The sequence below is a fragment of the Zootoca vivipara genome, chromosome 10 (genome assembly GCF_965207765.1).
Source record: "Zootoca vivipara chromosome 10, rZooViv2.hap1.1, whole genome shotgun sequence".
Classification (NCBI taxonomy): domain Eukaryota; kingdom Metazoa; phylum Chordata; class Lepidosauria; order Squamata; family Lacertidae; genus Zootoca; species Zootoca vivipara.
In genome coordinates this window covers 21728593-21750700 of record NC_142593.1, presented here as the reverse complement: position 1 = coordinate 21750700, position 22108 = coordinate 21728593, and the positions used below count along the sequence as shown (strand labels likewise).

General features: G+C 40.3%; 1 protein-coding gene across 1 annotated transcript in view; it reads right to left on the bottom strand.

The window, feature by feature from the left end:
• FBXL17 (F-box and leucine rich repeat protein 17) overlaps positions 1–22108 on the bottom strand; it is a 152492-nt gene that overhangs the window by 83608 nt on the left and 46776 nt on the right. The window contains exons 5-6 of the mRNA XM_035100064.3: positions 20996–21103; positions 17139–17269 (exon numbers count right to left, since the gene is read on the bottom strand). Coding sequence (XP_034955955.1) covers positions 17139–17269; positions 20996–21103 — 239 coding nt within the window. The remainder of the gene's footprint in view (positions 1–17138; positions 17270–20995; positions 21104–22108) is intronic.

The following is a 22108-nucleotide window of genomic DNA, read 5'->3' as shown; positions in this document are numbered from 1 at the left end:
AAGGAATGAAGAACAAATTTAGTAGCACAACTTGTATTTCTACCTGAACAGCAGCATCCAATAGGTTCACACACACACATTAAGCACTACTGCTCCTATTCAAGCCAGCCAGTTTTAAAGCAGTCTTAAAGAGACAAAGAAAAAGAGAGAGTCAAGACTGCGGAACGTATTTTTTCACGCCATGAAACACATAACAATAGGAGGGTCAAACAGCCATCTGGCACATCCATTTCTACTCATTATAGCTGCCAGGTTTTACAGTACATGAATCCTGAGAAGAGACACACAATGAAAGACGGTGCAATTAATAGATGTTGCTTAGGGTTATCTCTCTACTACAGCACCAACCGTCTGTAATGGAGCAAGTCTGAACTAATACCCAAGAAGATTAGATTTATATATCCTCGAAAATGTGTTATACGCTGATGCACAACATAAAATTGACATAATGACTCTTCGGGGCCACAATGCAGCTTCCCCCCAATTTAATTGGTGACGATTAGATTGACCTTTTCTTTATAATTGTAATGATAGTAGAGCAATTAGAGAAACTACCACCTCTACTGTTTCACACATATATTAAACCAAAAGAGCGGAAGGGATTACCAGATTCAAGCTTTTAACTGCAGTTCAGTCCAGGGAACAAAATTTAATTTCCAGAGAAAATGGTATGTATGTGTGAGCGCACCCAATCAATTCAGTGTTGAAGAAGAAGAAGAAGAAGAAGAAGAAGAAGAAGAAGAAGAAGAAGAAGAAGAAGAAGAAGAAGAAGAAGAAGAAGAAGAAGAGGAGGAGGAGGAGGAGGAGGAGGAGGAGGAGGAGGAGGAGGAGGAGGAGGAGGAGGAGGAGGAGGAGGAGATGGCGGAAGCATTAGGACTATATGGAAAACAATGGTGGAACAATACTATTAAATCACATTTCGTCATCAGCGTATACTAAATGGATAGCAACTTTTCATATTCTCTGTCTTTGAACCAAGCATGTTTAATGTATCTGAATTTCATTTTTTCAGAAACCAAATAGACAAAAAAAACCTACCTATTGGCAAATCAATATGGGTAGATGGGTGGGGTATTATTTTGTTATACACCATGCATAATTTGGGATATTTAGGAGCTAAATTCTCAGTATAGACAACTGACTGATCCTTTTAATCAGTCCTTTAATCTACTGTCATAGATAAGGAATCAATATTTTAACATAGCAACACCACTGACACAGGCAAGAACCTTTGCTGTAAACATTTTCGTTTAGGCAAGCCTACCCAGATAGGTATTTTAATAATACTTTCTAATTTATACTGTGCGACTGCTGATTATATATATATATATATATATATATATATATATATATATATATATATACATACACACACACAATGGACTGTATTCAGCTTTATTCAGTGTAGACTCACTGATGTTAATGAACACAACTCAGTTGGAAGCATGAATTTCAATAGGTCAACTCTGAATAAAATCTAGTTGAATCCCAATCTCTAACTTCTACTTGGTAATTTTAACATGTATTTTTCTTTTTGTAAGCCACTTAGAGGTATTAGGTGGTATACAAATTCTGCTAAATAAAACATAAATAAAAGAAATGTTATGTGAGCTTTTCAGTCTGTAACATTAATGGGACATTGATTCTAAGGGCCAAAAGTGGCATGATGCAGCAGTATGCCTAAACATTCCAGACATGGTTCATCATGTTCAAATGCACCTATCGTGTGCTCTGCCCATTTGCATGTAACATCACCATGCCAGTAGCAAGTCCACCTGGACCACTTTTGCGGCCATGCCTATGTTACAAAGGGTCCATGCCATCGGCATGCGACTTCCGCTAACATCCCAAAGCATAGTTCGCTACTTCCAGGTTAGCGGAGCTTGTAACCCAAAGCGTTGGTAAGGAGGATGGTACTTAACCCGAGGTTCCACTGTATTTGAAAGTGGAGACATGTGACAGTAGATTTACACAGACATTGATTTTATCCATAATCTGTGTCACATCAGCTTCAACCCTTGGCATCAATACCAAGTCCAGGTTGCAAACTGAAACTGATATTACATTGACTACTGTGTTCTGCTTGAGAATATTTTACTTACTAGATGCCCTAGTTCGCAAGAAATATATACCGTATGTTCCGGCGTATAAGACGACTGGGCGTATAAGACGACCCCCAACTTTCCCAGTTTAAATATAGAGTTTGGGATATACAGTGGAACCTCGGTTTACGAACACCTCGGTTTATGAATTTTCGGTTTACGAACGCCGCGGACCCATCTGGAACGGATTAATTCACTTTCCATTACTTTCAATGGGAAAGTTCGCTTCAGTTTATGAACACTTCAGTTTATGAACAGACTTCCAGAACCAATTGTGTTCATAAACCGAGGTACCACTGTACTCGCCGTATAAGAAATATGACCCGGCGTATAAGACGACCCCCCGAATTTTGAGAAGATTTTCCTGGGTTAAAAAGTAGTCTTATACGCAGGAATATACAGCACATTCAGTTTATTTCTTGCTTGCACTATTCCCCATCCCATTCTAAACCTGCCATGAATTCTGAACGTATGAGCATTCCAAGTGCGTAGCTGCCATATAAACACATAACTAAATTCGGCAGATGCAGACTTAGCATGTGCTATCTGGAAGAGTCCCAAAACTGGTATCACAGATGTAATGTAAATCAGTACCAAAGTGATTCAGGACTCCTGTTATGTGGTACTTTGCGCAGCTTCTTCCCAGACTTTGTCAGCTTCCAACCAATACTAATCCTTCATTTTTATGGAGAAGCACATTTCACATGTGCACACATATACACAAATTACAAAATAATTTACATTTCAGCTGAAAACTCATGTGCCAAGAGAGAGCCCAAGGCAAATTTAAAAGATGAGTTATGCACCCTTCAGAAATGTTGTTTATAATGGAAATACTGACAGACCTTAAACAATATAGTCAGTGCAGTAAATCATCACGACAGCCATCACTTTTTCCCTTTCGTTTTTGAACTGAATGGCCAGGGTAGCTGTGCAGTTAATTATAGGGAGTAGTTTCAAAATATAAAACAATTACAAGAGATTAGATCCTGTTATCAATGCCTTTGTAAGGCACTTTATACTGTATCATACTACTTTACGTTATAAGATCATAAATATTTGGTCTACAGAAGAATGATATATAGAAAGCCATTTCAGTTTTCATTTTGTACCGAAGACTTGGATTTATAATGCAGTGTCATCCCATCCAACTGCTGTCCTTTCTTAATTTCTGTGCAGAATGTCATATACAGAACAGACATCCTGATCTGACACATGTTTCTCAGAAGTGCCATCTCATTCAGTAAGATTTACTCCTGAATTAGTATGTATATAACTGGACGACACCCAAATCAAATCTGCCATTTTTAATCACCACCAATCTAAGCCCAAGTACTTTCTCCTTTAATTTAACATCTACATAGCTATATTCCAAAAATATTTATGCCACAATCCATAAAGCAGTGAAGGCTGATGCTAAATCCTCTGAACTAAATAACTAATTCACAGGAGGTGTTTACCATCTCAAAAATCTTACATGAATATTGTCAGAATTAATCACTTTTCTCACATTTTCACTACGCGCAGCACCTTGTATACCACACATTCTAGCAGTTAAGACAACAGTGAAAGTAGCTGTTTTCCACAATTTGGCCAAAAGAAAAAGGGGAAAAGGAGACTTTCACCAGCACAGTGGTAAAAAGGGATTGGGTGGGCAACCCTGTTCAGCATGTTTCTAACCAAGCTTTTGGGGGTGATTTGTAGCTTATTCTTTCCTGGTCTAGGCAACTGGGAGTTTGTAAAATGTTTAGGCATTTTGGAGACTTGCAATGACTAGCTGATATAGACTCTGAAACCCTTGTCATTACAGGTCGCAAACACACTTAAATGAGGAAAAGGACTACAAAATACATTCTCACCAACAGCCAACCTTCCAAGCTTTCTCCTGGGAAAGCTTTTATATATACATATATAGTATTTTCTTGTGGTACAACCAGAAGTATATTTATAGGGCACATCCTCTTAGATTGACATCAATCTGTTTCTGGGAGAAAGACTCCTTTTAGCTGCATAAAGCTAAACACAAACGAAACCAGGAGTGAGGTTTCTTTCAGATCTGCCATGTTCAAGGTCCCATTCTGCCCCCCACCCCACCTCCCAGTTTTGGAATAGATGCCCCTTGCCCTAAATCAGGCGTCCTCAACCTCGGCCCTCCAGATGTTTTGGGACTCCAACTCCCATGATCCCTAGCTAGCAGGACCAGCAGTCAGGGATGATGGGAATTGTAGTCTCAAAACATCTTGGGGGGGGGGGCGGTTGAGGAAGCCTGCCCTAAATCCAAGCATGTATTTAGAAAGGAACTTTGATCTTCTGCATTTCATGGGTACCCAGAAGGGAAGGTTGCCACTGCACACTGTACTTATTGGGAGGGAAAGCGGGGGTGATGAGGACCCACACAGCACCAATTCCTCCCGTCAGCTTCCTCCCTTCTTGGTAAGCACAGTGACATGCCTGACAGGAGGCAAGGTGTGCAACAGCATCCCTTCCCACTGACCTCCCCCTGATTAAAGTTCTGTATCTATGTGGACTGTTACCAAGGCTTCAGGAAAAAACTGGGCAGTTCAGTCTCTTCAATATCATTCACATACACTTATATTTGCATATATTATTAGTTCCAACATTTTATTAGTCAGAGGATGAGGACAGTGCTATCTCCCGAGACCCAAACAATTAACCTGTGATTGTTTTGCGATAAGCTTAAGTGTCTCGCTCTCTTTGCTATAATTCTAATAAATTAATTCTTCAAATCGCTGACCACTCTGAAGGCCAATGTCAAAGCAAGTATGATAGATATCAACATTTGGGAGCTCAATGCATCAGGCAGACTTTGATGAAAAGATTTGTGCCAAGAGACTGTCAATACAAGTGTTTGTAATAAATGTAGTTGTGTCTGCCGGTCCAAGTTCAAACAGATCTCATCAGAAGCCTTAAAAACTAAGGACTCAAGCTGAGAACAGCTGTGCACTCCTTTGCCATAACAACCAAAGGAAGGGACAAAAGGCAGACCACAGAATTGACCGAGTATTTTTTTTCCCTCAGTGAAATATCCAGTTCCAATCATAGTTAATTTCTGGAATCTTGCTCTTCACCATTTGAGCAAAATGCTTCTTTAAAGTCTGCCAAGACAGAGCATATGATAATCATTTCTATTCTGCGTTTTCAACCAATACAGAAACAGAAATCTCAAACCTGACGCAGTGTATCCCATTCATGGCATTATGGACAAGAGCTAATAAATTTAATCCTAAAATGGAAGCAAAAGCTGATTAATATTCTACAGCCATTTAAATGTGTTTGGGGCGGGGGAGGTTATTATTTTGCTGTTTTTGTTTTAACTATTTAAATGTGCTTTTACCTTATATTTTTATTTTGTGAACCACTCTGAGATCTTGTGATGAACTGCAGTATATAACTCTAATAAACAATAATAATAAGTGTGGAGATAATTCTGAGCAAAAGAACATCAAATTCAACACGACAGTTTGCACTGATCCCACATTCGTTTATTTGTTGTATTTTATTAGATTTATATACAACTTGATTGCAAATAAATAAATAAATCTTCCATCAAAACTGTTTGCAAAACTCTTTGATTGGTACAAAAGATCTCACAGAGGAAGCTATTAGTCAGTAATACAAATTCGGTTTAAGAAGTTAATCCGCACAAACACAGATAACTATGGGAAAGATTCAATTAAAATTAACCATGAAGTTTTACTCTGTTTCAGGCTGAAACCAATGGGGATATACTGGTTAAGCACAGGAAGAATTCAGCATAGTCTGTGTATCCTTGTGGGTTTGGGAAGGAGACTCACTATGTTAGGAAACCCTGCAACAGGTCTGTTCTAATACAAAGAAGCAACAGGAATCAGGATAACTTCAATCTATATATAATAAAAATGTAATAGGTGCATGTAGGTGACACAGCACCTTTATCAGAAACCGCTTGACCAATTCCATTCAAATTTGGACACAACATTCCATTCCACTGTGTGGAGGTTCCTATACTGGTTGTGTAGACAGATGTCACACCTGGGCCATGTAAAAAACCCCAAACCCCATGTTTCAGAACTCACAAATCACACAAAAGTGCATGCTGGGAATACAGGAGAGATTGCAACACACCGCCCTCTAGCGATGGCTACACTGGTACTGTACCTAGGAAAGCTTCCCTCTCCGCAGTATCTTGGCTCGGCTTTGCAGACTAGGCTGCTTTCCAGACTAGGCCAAGTGGAGGTAGGGGCTTGCCCGGGTGGGGGGTGGACCGAATAGGTCATGGATCGGGACAGGGTGGGCCCAACCATAGGGGTGAGGGGGGTGAGGGGAGTTTGAAGGGGGACTCTGAGGCTCCATTTAACAGACTGAGCCACAGCAATGCGTGGCACGGTCAGCTAGTACTTGTATAAATTCATGAAAGCCGATCTTCTTAACGAAGGGGAGGTGTTGTGAGCGGGAATCACTTCCCGTGCTCGCGGGGGGCATAACCAAGCCCCCTGCGTCATTGAGCCCTGTGCCCACGTCACGCCCCCCAGCTGGCCAATCCGGATGGGTTGGGGGGGCGTAGTTTTGCCATTTAAAATGGCCGCGGACTCGTGGGTTCCTCCTCCTTGTTCCTGGCCATCACCTACCCCTCCCCAGTAAGGATATTCCATTAAAGGAATCCAGCGGTTGTGGTTCCTGTCCGATGCCCAGGTGGTGGCTAGGGCCATGACACGACCCCCAGTAACTCTAGGGGAAAGCTTCCAGTTGATTTGCATCAACAAGCTCCTCTTACAGGTTGTTAACCCTTGTGTGACTCCTGGCAGAGCGAGCAGGAGTCAAGTATAGTGTGTTCGATCCAATGCCTCAGCCAATACCACTCACATTCTGCAGCCAATAAAGTTGTGGCCTTTTTTAGCCCCTTAACCTAAATACTTGTGTCCATGTGTCTTATTTTATCTCCAAGCGGGGGTGGGGCCTCGACTCACAACAATAGATTAATAACTCAGTACAGCAGCTAGTGCTTGGAACAGAAGCAAGATCAAAATACCTACTGTTCCCTCTCAGCTATGGAAGGAACCATGCCCAGAAAGTGGGAAAGAGTTTCAATCAGGCATCTCTCTTAAAGAGGCAGGTGTGACAAATTGAAGCACTTTTAAAATGTTTATTTCTGCCCGGCTGGCAAAGAGTTAACCCACCTCCAGCCTGACTGGCATAGAACTCTGATGGGGGCGGGACTGTGCCCGGTTTGAAAGGAGGGAGTGTCGGTTTTGGTCAGTTAGGAGGGAGAGGGAGGAAGGTGTGGTGTGATGTTATGAGGTGGCTTATATGAAGACAGTTAAGAGGCTAGGAAAACTTAAAGTTAAATGTTTGACTGAGTTTATTTTGTACAACTGGAACAAAGCTAATTAATAAATGACACGTTAAAGAATCACTTATGTTTTTAACACAATAAAACTTCATCTCTGTTTTTGCCAACAAGAGGTCCGTCTGTATTTTTCCAGCGAGGTACCAGGACTCACAGCCGTGGTGACTCAAGAGAGGGCAAAACTCACCTCAGGCAGGGAGGTGGTGGTTTGTGTCCTGAAGTTACACGGAGGAGGCTTAGAAGGGTAACCTGAGGTGCCAAGAAGTTGCCAGAGTGCCTAGGGCAAACTTCTACAGTGGGGGAATCCAACTGAGGGAGACCCTTTACAGGAGGCAAGAGGTTATTCCTGGGGGACAGCCTAGAGTTTCTTAAGGTACCAGGCCACGTAGGCTGGAAGGCTCTCCTTACTTAGAAACCCATTAGGAAAAGGGGTTTATTTTTGAGGCGGCAGGAGAAGAGGGTGGGTGTTTTCCCCTCTGGATTCCTGTGTCGCAGTGATAGTAAGGTAGAGTGGGACACGGGTCGTCACATTTTTGGTGGCAGCGGTGGGATCGAAATTCAAAGCTCACGCGCCTAGTTTGGTTTGAGTCTGTCAGGATTTTCCTGTGAGGAAAATGACTCACGTAAGAAAACCCAGAGAGGCAAAAGGAGATGAAAGAACGGAAGGGGCTGAGGGAAGCCCAGGTTCTGAGGTAGAAGTTATGAAACTACGAATTGAGATGGCCCGAATTGAAAGTGAGAGAGAAAAAGCTAGAATTGAAGCTGAGAGGGAAAAGATGGCATCTGAGGAGAGAATGCAGTCCGAGAGGTTAAGGGTTCAATTAGAACAGGACAGAATGAAGCTTGAAGAGATACGTTTGCGATCAGAATTAACTAGTAGCCCAGTTAATAATGATAGTACCGCAATTAATTTAAAAAGGTTCCCCAAATTTGGAAAAGACGATAATGTCGAATCGTTTCTATTTACCTTCGAACGCGTTTGTGTGGAATTTCAAATACCTGAGGAGAACTGGATGCTTTATTTAAGACCTCAAATTTGTGGGATACTAAGTGAAATTTATGCTGACCTGAGGGAAGAAGAGCTGTCAAGTTACCAAGTATTTAAGCAAAGGGTCAGGGTTCGATGTGGACTCACGGCTGAGCAAAGCAGAAAGGCTTTTCGTGAGGCAAAAAAGGAACATAAAGAGACTTATGCCCAACTAGCTAGCCGCTTAGATAAATTACTTGACAGATGGATTCAAGGGAGTGGAGTGAAGGACTTTGATGAGTTAAAACAATTAATTTGTTTAGAACAATTTTTTAAGCAAATCCCTAGCAATTTACGTTGGTTCTTGAGGGATAAAAAACTGAAAACTGTGGCACGGGTTGCTGAGGTCTTAGACGAACTACAAGGAGATTTCAATGAAATAGCATTCCCAAAACACTCACAGAAGGGTAATCCATGGAGAAACAGAGAAAATAAAGACAGGCAAGAAAATTTTCCTGTCAGGGAATCAGTTTCTGACAAGACAGGGTCTAAGAAAATCACTTGTTTTTTCTGTAATCGTGAGGGCCATGTACGTGCCAAGTGCCCCCTGCTGGTTAAGTCGCAAACTACACCTTCTGCAGCTAAACAAGTAAAACTGGTAATGCAGTCTCAGGAAAATAGCTCGCCTCAGACAGAAGGCTCAGAGAAAGCAGACAGTCCAGCTGAGACTACTTCTAAGGTCTTGCAGGTCTGGAGGGCTGAGCAGGAGTGCAACCAAGATTACATGGAGCCAATTGAATTAAATGGTCAGTTTTGTTTAGGTTTGAGGGACACAGGAGCAGAAGTCTCACTTGTCAAATCACAATTTGTTCCAAAGGAGCAGTACCTCAAGGGTCAGTCCTATAGTTTAAAAGGCATATGGGGGCCACATTTTGAAGTACCATTAGCTGAAGTTGATATTACCTACAAAGGATTTTGTGGCAAATGGAGAGTAGGAATCCTAAATGAATTGGAGGTACCCTTTTTAATAGGGAATGACCTAGCTAGTCAGAAGCACCGTATTCAAGTGATAACTAGGTCTCAGTCTCAAGTCACTGAGAGTAATCCTCCTGCAGTTATAGAGACACCCATAGAGCCTGGTGAGGATGAAGGGCTGATTAGCGTGCCAGTGGTCCAGGAGCACGGTGCCCAATTCTTGAGTGATCAAAAAGAGGATGAAACTATAAAAGAGCTGTGGGGTAAAGCACAAAGTCCTACTGCAGAAGTAACTGTGGAGAACCCCTGCTTATTTACCACCATTGAGGGAAGACTGTATAGAATTTCTAGGAGGAGGAAAACTGCTGCTGTTTGGGAAAGGAAGAAACAGTTAGTGTTGCCAAGAGCTTACCGGTTGCAAGTGCTACAAATGGCACACGACGCACCCTCAGCAGCGCATCTAGGCATTAGAAAGACTAGTGATAGAATCCAAGCAAGATTTTACTGGCCTGGGATGGGCAAAGACATCAAAGAGTATTGCAAGTCCTGTGTGATCTGCCAAAAAGCAGGCAAAAGAGCGGACAAAACGCGAGGCTTGTTACAGTCTATTCCCGTAATTACTGAGCCCTTTTCCAGAGTAGGAGTGGACATCCTCGGGCCTATCTCCAGAGTTACTAAAAGGGGGAATAAGTTTATTTTATGCCTAGTGGATTATGCTACGCGCTATCCAGAAGCAATACCTCTAAAGGACATTGACTCAAAGACTGTAGCAAAAGCCCTCATGTCGGTGTTCTTAAGGCTGGGATTCCCCAAGGAAATTATAACAGATTTAGGGACATCCTTCACGTCCAAGACCATGGAAGAGCTTTTAACTCTTTGTGGGATTAAGCATGTTAAAACTACGGCTTATCATCCACAGTCGAATGGCTTGACGGAGAAATTTAATTCGACCCTGAGCCGGATGCTAAAAACCTATTCCATCAATCATCCTAACGACTGGGATGAGAGGCTGCAACACTTCCTATTTGGTTATCGCGAAGTGCCGCAGGAGAGCACAGGGTTCAGTCCTTTTGAACTCCTATTTGGACGACAGCCACGAGGACCCCTAGACTTGATGAAAGCAGCGTGGTCAGGGGAGGAGCAGATCGACAGCCCTGATGTTGTGACGTATCTACAGGAGCTGCAGAGCGACCTTCAAGAGCTACGGGAGCAAGCTGCTCACAACTTGCAGCAGGCACAGCGTCGACAGAAGCAGTGGTATGATGCACACGCAAGAGACAGAACTTTCCAGCCTGGTGACAGTGTGCTCGTGTTAAGAACAAGACGTCGAAAGAAGTTGGAGATGTCGTGGGACGGTCCCTTCAAAGTGGTCGAGAGGATATCTGCGGTGAACTATTTGGTAGAGTTAGATGGGGAAGGGAACCGATGTAAAAACTTTCATGTAAATTTACTTAAGCCTTATTTTGACAGAAATAAGTTGGTGTTACAAGTAAAGGGGAAGGTGACCCAAGGGATTCATTTAACTGGGTGGGGAGAGCTGAGTAAGGGCACAACTCTAGCAGAGGTGTCATTCGATGAAAGTCTGACCCCAGAGCAAAAGGAGCAGTTAAAATTAGTCCTTGCTCAGTTTGCTCAGATCTTCTCAAACATCCCAGGGAGGACCAGCCTAGCAACTCATGTAATAGACACAGGGTAAGCACATAAGTGGGAAGGAAAACATCATAGCGGACGCCTTATCCAGGTATTTTTGAGAGGTATAGGATGGTGCAAATTATTATATGAAACGGTGATAACCCTAGCAGAACATTTGTGCTTAGGCGTTATAATCTGACACATGCCAAACATGGTTTATCTGTGTACAAGTTTATGAGATGTTAATTTAGTTGACTTTGTAATATGAATGTTATAGAATGCATTGAAGTATTTTTAACCCCAAGCCCATTGCTTTGGCATTGCTCTAGTTAGTTAAGAGCAAGCCGACGCAATGTCTTTGTGGTGGGGGAGATATGTGACAAATTGAAGCACTTTTAAAATGTTTATTTCTGCCCGGCTGGCAAAGAGTTAACCCACCTCCAGCCTGACTGGCATAGAACTCTGATGGGGGCGGGACTGTGCCCGGTTTGAAAGGAGGGAGTGTCGGTTTTGGTCAGTTAGGAGGGAGAGGGAGGAAGGTGTGGTGTGATGTTATGAGGTGGCTTATATGAAGACAGTTAAGAGGCTAGGAAAACTTAAAGTTAAATGTTTGACTGAGTTTATTTTGTACAACTGGAACAAAGCTAATTAATAAATGACACGTTAAAGAATCACTTATGTTTTTAACACAATAAAACTTCATCTCTGTTTTTGCCAACAAGAGGTCCGTCTGTATTTTTCCAGCGAGGTACCAGGACTCACAGCCGTGGTGACTCAAGAGAGGGCAAAACTCACCTCAGGCAGGGAGGTGGTGGTTTGTGTCCTGAAGTTACACGGAGGAGGCTTAGAAGGGTAACCTGAGGTGCCAAGAAGTTGCCAGAGTGCCTAGGGCAAACTTCTACAGTGGGGGAATCCAACTGAGGGAGACCCTTTACAGGAGGCAAGAGGTTATTCCTGGGGGACAGCCTAGAGTTTCTTAAGGTACCAGGCCACGTAGGCTGGAAGGCTCTCCTTACTTAGAAACCCATTAGGAAAAGGGGTTTATTTTTGAGGCGGCAGGAGAAGAGGGTGGGTGTTTTCCCCTCTGGATTCCTGTGTCGCAGTGATAGTAAGGTAGAGTGGGACACGGGTCGTCACAGCAGGCCACACACACTACAGCAGGGGTGAGGAAACAGGGTGAAACTTCATAGTTAATTTTAATTGAATCTTTCCCTTAGTTATCTGGGAGTGTTGGTGTGGATTGACTTCTTCTTTCACTGAATTGGTATTATTGATGAGATCCAGATCTGCTTAGCTTCGCCAAGGGTACCAAACCATATGCCTTAAGACTATACTCTGGAATCTGCCAAGTATCCCCCTGCATACTGGCAAAATAGTATGCTCACTGAAACAAGTTTAGAATGCACAAGAAACAGTTATGTTCTGCCAGATTAGCAAATCTCTCCCTACATTGACTAAATATCATGACTTCTAGGGATAAATGTATCAAAAATGACTAACTAAAACAAGAGAACAATATTTGTAAACATTTGAGATTACTTTTCCAATAAAGGTTCCCTACAAAATTTACAACCATTTTGCATTATCTCCAGATGTGAAGCAGCAAATTGTTTTTGCAATTTTATTTACCAAAATGGTGCATATGCTCTATGCATATTTAGAAGTGTTTAAACACCTGCTGAGACATTCAGCATAGTTTAGACTGCCCTAATAAGCCATTTAAAAATAAACTACATTAAGGATGCTTTTTATTACTCAACATCTGTGAAACATGTTTGCTCATCCTGATGAAAAAGTAGTTTTCTTCGCCCATTAAAAATAATTCAAAGCTATCTTGCATGAACATGCTTTAGCTCTAGGTAAAAATAAATTAATTTTCACTACCCCACACATGCCTTGAAGTCACAGATGTTTTAAAACAAAACAGCTTTTAATAAAACATGAAGTATCATCAATGGCTCTTTTATTAAAGAGAACTGCTTAGAGTCACAGCAGCAAAACATAAGCATGTGTGCCACAACTCAAAAGGTCGGCAGCTATTGAAAATAAGAAATTCAATGCAAATTGTACAAGGCAAAATAATGATGTGGAACAAAAATGCCTAGGATATTTTATGGGTGGTTGTAATGTAGAAATAGCAAGGCAATGATTTAATACGACGTCAAAAAATCAGATTCAGTTTTGTACAATAATTCAGAGATGACATAATCTAGCATTAATTTTGGAGTTTTGGAGTGTGTTGTCAGCAATAGACTGATGATACACATGCTCTACTTCTATGCTCTGCAGGTGTGCAGTCAATGTGCTGGACTGAAGTCTTGCTCTGTAACGTACTGGACAAAAGCCAATAGCCTGAAGCTAAATCCAGGCAAGCCTTAGGCACCGTTAGTGGGTGCTTTCCTAGACCAGATGAGTGGTCTGGATGGAAGAGGTTGTGGTTTGGGGGTACCTGTGGATCTATTTCTGGCCCCAGTAGCATGGACTGCCTTCCATCAGCTGAGGCTGATGGCCCAGCTGCTCCCATACCTGGACATGGACAACCTGACTACTGTTGCCTATGCTCTGGTTACTTCTAGGTTAAAGTAGTAATTTTCTTGTTTAATAGAAACTTTGACTGAAAGAAGTTTGATTTCATATTTGGAGCCCAATTGAGGAAAGGACCAAAAGAACTTTGTCCTTTACATCTCCGTTTTTCCTTTGTATATTTCATTCCCACATTTTTCCTTCTATGTTTTATACCCCAATAAAGATATAAAAAAATAAATAAAAATACAGTGGACTATGGAAATTCTTAGCTACAAGAAAGGCTATTAAAATTAAGTGCAGTCAAGTTATATCAAGCATCTGTGTTACCAGACTATCAACAACATTTTACAATCCAGTCCATCACACCATCCTCAATTTATTTTCATTATCCAGTTTCCAATATATGTTATAATATGTTGCATACTGAGCAAATATTTCATATTTGAGCTTTAATAAAAACCCACCCACTAGAATAATAGAATCACAGAATTATAGAGCTGGAAGGGACCCCAAGGGTCATGTAGTCCAACCCGCTGCAATCCAGGAATCCTGCCCACAGCTCAGACCACCAACTTTCTGGTTAACAGCCAGATGCACAGGCCCATTATGCCGCAGGAGGTGGTTAGTTTTCAAAAAAAGATAGGTTAGAGGCAGTATTCCAAAAAAATGGGTTTGGACACTTTGCTGTATAATGGGGTGTCATGGGGAGAGGGAATCATTTTTCACGGAATCTATAACATATAGAATTGATTTTAAAGAAAAGTTAACAAATAAGAGTCTTCCAGTACCTTGAAGGCCAACAAATGAATTCTGGAATAACACAATACATTTGTTAATCTTAAAGGTGCTATTATAACACTCTTCATTGTATCTGCTGCCATGGACCAACACAGCTACTACTAGAAGCAGGAACCAAGTAAGATTTACATCGGAATGTACTACTACAATTACTTCGGCTACACCAAGATTTAGCAAACACGTGGGGCTATTCAGCTAACTTTTGCTCAGAGTAGACCCACTGAAATAAATGGCCATGACTAGCTTGGGTCCATTAATATATTGATATTAGTCTACCCTGAGTACAGTTTAGTGGAATACAAGCCACGATCAACTTCAAAAGGGAGGCTTAACTCTTCCACTGTGAAAGCAGGCACAAGTACCCCTAGATCAGTGTTTCTCAACCTTGGGTCCCCAGCTGTTACTGGACTACAATTCCCATCATCCCTAGCTAGCAAGGCCATAGCTGCCAAGTTTTCCCTTTTCTCACGAGGAAGCCTATTCAGCATAAGGGAAAATCCCTTTAAAAAAGGGATGACTTGGCAGCTATGAGCAAGACCAGTAGTCAAAGAGTGCTGGCAGATGTAGGTCCAACAACAGTTGGGGATCCAAGGTTGAGAAACACTGCCCTAGATAATGTATGCCACTACCCTATCAATGAATCAGAGCAGGCATCTCCAAACTGCGGCCCTCCAGATGTTTTGGCTTACAACTCCCATGATCCCTAGCTAACAGGACCAGTGGTTGGGGAAGATGGGAATTGTAGTCCAAAACATCTGGAGGGCCGAAGTTTGGGGATGCCTGAACCAGCGGCTGGGAGAGTTGTCTCACAATATTATAGCTAGGAGGTGCAGAAACACTGTAAATTCAACATGCTTTTTCATTACTACTATTATTAAAATCCCCTTCTGAGTCACCTTTCTACTCAAAAGCTTAACAGTTGGTTTCCACTGGGTCCCCTGCATAAGTGAATGGCATTATAGTTACGCAGGTCCCCCTGAACACACATAAAACAGCAACCTTCTTCTGTCAGGAAGCGATGTATCTAAAAACTAACACTGTGTTTTCTGGAAGAATTTCAGTTCTTGAGGACAAAAAGGTTTAAGATTGAAGTCTACAGCATAACTTTAGAACAGCGTTCACCAACCTGGTGCCCTTCCAAAGTTTTGGACTGCAACTCCTATCGTCCCTGTCCATTGGTTATGCTGCCTGGGGCTGTTCTAAAATATGGTACAGCGTGAAACTATATACGTGATAAGATAGCTTGTGGAATACATCTTGTCAACGCACCATGACCTGTGAGGCTGCTGTAAATGCAGATGCCTATCTTCACTTGCCTCCTCCACAACAGGGAAGCTTATGAAACCAAGCCTTTTCTAAAACTATTTTTAAACTCTTCTATTTGAATGAGACTATATTGCATAAACAAACCTGGCATGAGGGCAGCAGGGAGTTCACTGATTGGCACCTCAATTCTAAACATTAGCACTGGTGTATTTGTTTTGTGATGTTATTTTCTGGCATGCATCTTTGAATCAGCTAATTAATACAGCTGGAACAAACAGGCTCAATTATTTTAATTCCAACTAGTCGACTATAAAGCTTATGCTTTGATAGGAGCCCTTATATGGGTTTCCAATTTATTTAGTGTGTGGTTTTTTTAAAAAAGATATGAGAACATGTTTTCAAGATTACAGCCAAGGCTATCCTTTAGAAACAGAGAACATTCTACCATTTCCATTTAATAACTTACATCTAATAATAAACACCTTTTTATAGCAGCAGAATTAAGTAGGAAAAAGACTTGAGTAAATAATCCATCGTGACAAATTCCTTCCAGAAGAAAAAACACACACAACTGGCTAACCTCTTTTTGAGAAATATCCAAGAGAGGAGAAAGTTTTCCAATCTTCCATGGCTCCTCCATTTTAATATTTAAAAGATTTTTCCTAACCTAAGATCTAATGTCACTTTAAACCTCTATTTCTTGTTTACTTTTAGTTGATCAAATATAACACAAGTTCCTCTTCCTATTTCTGGTATTAGCTTTTTGAAAGTCACCACTATTTTTTCAGGTTGAACACAGTTTCCTTTCAACCTTTCCACTCGAAACACCAATTCTCCAGCCACCTGCATGCACAATCCTATGTATGTTAAATTGGAAGCAAGCACCACTATTTTCAGGGCAACCTACTGTCTGGTACGCTTTTTTAGGATTGCATCCTTGGAGTAGGTTTGTTACACAATCATGACTGTTACATAAATATCATGTGTGGCTAGTTTAAAATCATCTGAATCTGAGGTTGTGGTTTGTTTCCTTCCAACAAACCACAAGCTTCAAACAGGAGCAAACCTCGCTTATCTGGAAACCCTGAGGCCATGTTTCGACGACAATGGCTTACTCACAGCAGTGCAGCAGGAGCAGAACTAGAGGATGTGCAACACGGCCACAATCTCTCTCCAGGAGCCCACAAGCTTGTGTATTCACACTCAGCCATGGTTTGGCTAACTGCCATGTGTGAACCGGCTTAATATACTATACATGCATAAATCAACCTTTCTAGCAAGGGAGTTCAAAGCAGGAAGTCTGCATTCAAAATTCAGACCTACAATCAGATTTACTAATAGGCATATCTATTTTTAGGCAAGGATTCTCCTTCAAGATAGCTAATGTTAAAATGCACACAGCGACATTATTCCAAAAAGACTGTGCTGACTTTTAAGATTCATTTCTTCCCAACTTCATAAAATTATCAATTATTAATCATATTTAACACAATGGTTTGACTTTGCTTTTCTATGATGAAGTTACCTGTCATTTATAATCCAGTTCAGACACAGATTGAGGGAGGTAAGGTTTTTGCATCTCTTTACTATTTCCATCACTGTTTCATTATCCAGTTCTGTGATATGACGTAGATCCAAGCTGGAAAGGTTTCTTAGCTATTAAGATAAATACAATGGTAAGTTTTGTAATTCATATATAAATATAAACTATTTATAGAATTAATTGCAGTTTTGATCTGCTTGAACCTGCTTTTGTCCTTTAATTACTTTGTTTTTCTACCTATGCAACAGAAAAGCTGCAAAAACTATTGATTTCAATCAAAGAGAGAACTTGCTGTATATTTTTTATTTAAAAGGAGTATCTCCAGCTCTGTTTTTCACCAATGAATGCACTAATGGAATTAATGTAATATTTTTAATGTAATGTAATGTTATTTATTTATTTATTTTAAAATATGCTGTTAAACTTTTGAAATGAAGTTACAAATTAAAGCCTATTGATAAAACTTCAAAATGGTTTTTTCAGCCACAATAGTATACAGGGTAGCAGCAGAATCGAGGAGGGAGGCAATTTCCATCTATTTCCCCTCCTCTCTGTACCTTGTGTCTCATTATTTGCTGCAGCAGGTTGGGTGATTCTCTGGAGAAGAAGTGAGAGCATGGGAGGCTGCAGAAACAAGGGGAATCACCAATAACTGCCTCTGCCCTGTTTCTCCATCAGGAGATAGACCCTCTAGGGTACCAACCACAGTAGTTAAAGAAAAACCCTGATAACACTTATCATCCAATGTTAAAAGAGTAACTATGATATATTCTTGCAAAGTAATACTGGAAAATAAATAGTCATGTGCTAAAATTTAATATATCAAGTACAAAAGTCCCATTTGGGATCCTTAACAAGCTGAATAGCATCATCATCATCATCATCATCATCATACAATCTGAAGTTTCCTACCCATACGATTTGATACTGATAAAAGCATTCACTTTAACTCAATAATTGTTAGTATGACTTATAATGAACACAAACATATTACCGTGTTTCTCATATTATAAGACACGTCTTATATTTATTTTTTCCTCAAAAAAACACACTATGGCTTATTTTCAAGGGATGTCTTATTTTTTTCCTCCTCCTCCTGCCGCGGCCGGCATTGCTGCTGTGCCTATCACTATGTCTTATTTTCGGGGTATGGCTTATATTCCTTGAATGCTTAAAAATCCTGCTATGGCTTATTTTATGGGTATGCCTTAAAATATGAGAAACAGGGTAGCATTTGCATTAATTCCTGTATTTCCAAGTTATGGATGTCAGTTAACAAAATAGTCTCTGCTTTCAGGCCTAATTTTTAAATAATACGGCTGTACTGATATATAGCACTCGATAGATGTTGAGACAGGTGTCTAGAGCGACAATGTTACAGATATGACCAAAGAAAATCTAGGAGCTCTAGAGTGGCAACCATAACTAGCTATCAGGTAAAAACTATACTCAACAATCACTTGTAAATAAGGCAGGTCCTTCTTACATAGACACAGTATCCAACTACAAGTAATGCAATATTGTCCCTGTCCACATGTCCCTGTCCACATGTGGCAAGGATGTCTCTAGAACCTCCATTAAGATTAAGAAATAATAAGCTAACACAGATAGAAGTTTAGAGCTCATACAAAGGAAACAGCTTTAAGTGTCGGTAAATATATATGAAAACTATACTGGGTGAGATAGGCATTTGATAGAGACATTCACCAAGAAAGGGCTTTCTACTGGAACTATTTAAATTTAGAAGTAGAGAGAAAATATTTTCCAAGAATGGGAGGAGTCATCTCAGCAGCACATGAGAGTGCAAAATCAGGTCATTTTCCTAGAAGTGAGCTATAGTTGGGTTAGAGAGGACACATATTTCACAAATTAAAAGGGGTAGCAACTGAGGATATAGCAGCTTAGTGAGAAGTGTTCGTTATTCAACTCCCAGAGGAACGAGCTGCATTGGTCCCTCACATTCACCCAAACTTGAGAGGAAAAACACCAAAGTGCAGCCTGTGAAGCAACATGATTAAGCAGCACAGAATGAAAATAATGTTTACCTCAGATGGGAAGAGCATAAAAGTTAGCTACATACAGCAAACAATGACTTTGGGCCCTGTATTTTTTATTGCACATTGCTCCAGTACATTAATTTTTAACATGGAGAAAAAAAATCATAAATACAGTAAACCAATCAAATATCAGGGTTACTAGAGAAGCTAGGTTGTAAAAGGAGGGGGGAAAGCTTGAAAGCTCAACACAGCAACAGCAAATGACCCCTCCAGTTGAAATGTGGCAATGTGGCAATGAGCGGTACAAGCAGCCTTGCCCACACATCATCAGAGTAAATCACAGCCTTTTCTTCTGGTTTTAGAGGGGACAGTTGGTGTTGGTTCTTTGGCCACCCACCACTAAAAATGAACCCCGACCCTAATTTCCTCCCCAAACTTCCATATCACACCTATACAAGCACTTGCTCACTACTTTTCTTCTCTCCCACTGTCTGAATATAAATCTTAACTATGTATACTCAAAATCAAATCCCACTGATTTCAATGGTTTTTAAGTGGAATTAGGATTACACACAGTCTATTTATTTGTTAACTCGATATGGCTGTTCTGGAAGGCTTTGAATTGAGTTGGTCTCGTTGTTTTAATTAGGTTCATCTCCATTAAAAACTTGATGTTTGATTTTCTTGTAATTTTATATTGTATTTCTTATTTATTGTGTGATGCACTTTTATAGAAGCTGCCTTGAATACACATTATGAAAAGGGTGGAATATAAGTATTTAAAATAATAAATAAAAGAATAAGATTGTAAGCAAAACAGTAAATTAAAACCCAATGTGCATATAACCCAAGCAAGGTGCCAATTAACTGAAATACAAGTTCAATTTTTGAAGAAAACCCACATCACAGCCCTCATCTGCAACTTCTCCTGAATGACCTGCATTTTGTTTGTATTGATGGTTGGTTGGCTTCTAAAGTGCCCCACACACATTAAAAAGCAATTCTGCTCATGCAAGGTAACCTTCCCAAACTCTGCCCATTTCTCCTTCCCTTTACAGAGCCAGACCCCATCCCATGCCGCTCCAGAGGGTCTGCAGGCCCTTTTGATATTTCTAGTGTGTGCAGGGAGCTGCCATGGGGAGGAGAGGCAGGAATCCCACTTATAAGGGAAAAAACCACCACTTGCACTTCTCTGGGTCTATTGCAATGTGTCCTATTCTTAGTCACCTCCTTCCTGCTCTTCCTTTACTTGATACAACATCTATATCCTTCACATTAATGTGACATCCACTATTTCCAGTCAATTGATGATTGATCCAGAAAAGGAATAATATATGTGAAAGAATAATAAGCAAAGCCATGTTTCTTATTTCACTCTTCTCTACAACCAATTGCCAATGATAAAGGCCCACTGTGCAGTTGATTTATCAAGTTTTTCTGGTTGTGGACCTGGATATTTTTTATTTATTTGGTTCTTAGCTATCACCTATAGACATTCTTAACATTTTGATAAAAGACCTTCCTCCCATCACAAAATTGATCCTATTTCTTAATACACACTTCTAATTGGTGCAATCTGGCCGGCGTGCACCAAAGCTGCCGCTTGTATCAGTTTTGTGTCTCAGCTAGATGTGCATAGTTAAAGCTAATGTTAATAATAAATGAAGGCATCTACAAAACTGTTATCCGTGTTAAAAGATGCATCCCCAATATTGCTTCTAGTACATAAGATTACCATAACTATATAATTTTGACTCTATGAAAAACACCTCTCAGTTCTGTCTATTGTGCAATATTATCCTAACTGGAAATGACAACAGGAAACCTTGTTGCTGTACTTACATTGGTAAGGTGTATGACTCCTTTAGATGTAACAGAACAGCCCATAAACCCAACATACTGCAACTCAGGACAATGTTCAGCAAATGCTTTAACCGACTGATCTGTCACCTGCATAAAGAAAGGAAAAAGGCAGCTGAAGGTGACACTGAATATTCAAGTACAATGAAGTTTGGGGGCATCATTGCAGTTGTGGGTTCAATAGTTTCTTTTGCTTTAATGGCATGAGGGATACAGTAAAGTGTGTCTAAAAGGTCTCTGGGGAAGAAAGAACATGATGAAAAGGGTTTCTTTCCTCCAGCAAATTACAAAGGAAGTGCCAGGTGATAGAACAAAAATTCAAAATATAAGTATTGAATATATCTGCAGGGGTAACTCCCTGCAAGTATTCTTTGCTTTTATAGAAGCTTGAAACTATAACCAGAAGCCGCAGCTTCAGTTAGGCAGTACATGAAGTAGATTATATTTCGGCTAGCGATTTAGAAAAAAAAAATCAAGACAATGTATTTACAAAACTTATTACCCTGCAGCCTTTTCCCATTTTTCAGAGATGCTGCTAACCAAACCAGTTTAACATATAGCATATTGATAAGATGGGGCAAAAGTAATAAAAGTAATTTAATTTAATTAAACAAATTACCTTTCTATGGTCTGAAAACAGTAATAAATATGAATTTTGATTCCTAATAGACATTTAGGAATGTGAAGGATTCTGCCACCAACATACCACAACCAAAACCCATTCCAAATTTATCACCATTTGAAATTCACAAGACCTATTGTGATACCATACTGCAATACCACTGAAGTGCCATTTTGTCACTTTGGGTTTCTTTTGGGAGGAGCTGCAGAATATAATCATAATAAAATTAACAAATTATTTTAAAAAGCAAATGCAGCACATTTCAGAGCAAAGAATAAGGCAAAGGGAAATTTCCTGTCTCTGCATCTCTTTTACCTCCAAAGGCAGAAACCATTTCTGAACTTCACTTCCTTTATGATATGTACTCAATTTTCCCTCTGTTCTTTATGCTACCTTAAATGTTGAACAAACAAAATAGTAAAAATCTAGGTGCATTTTGAAGCCTCTACTCTTTTCAGCAAACATTAAGAATA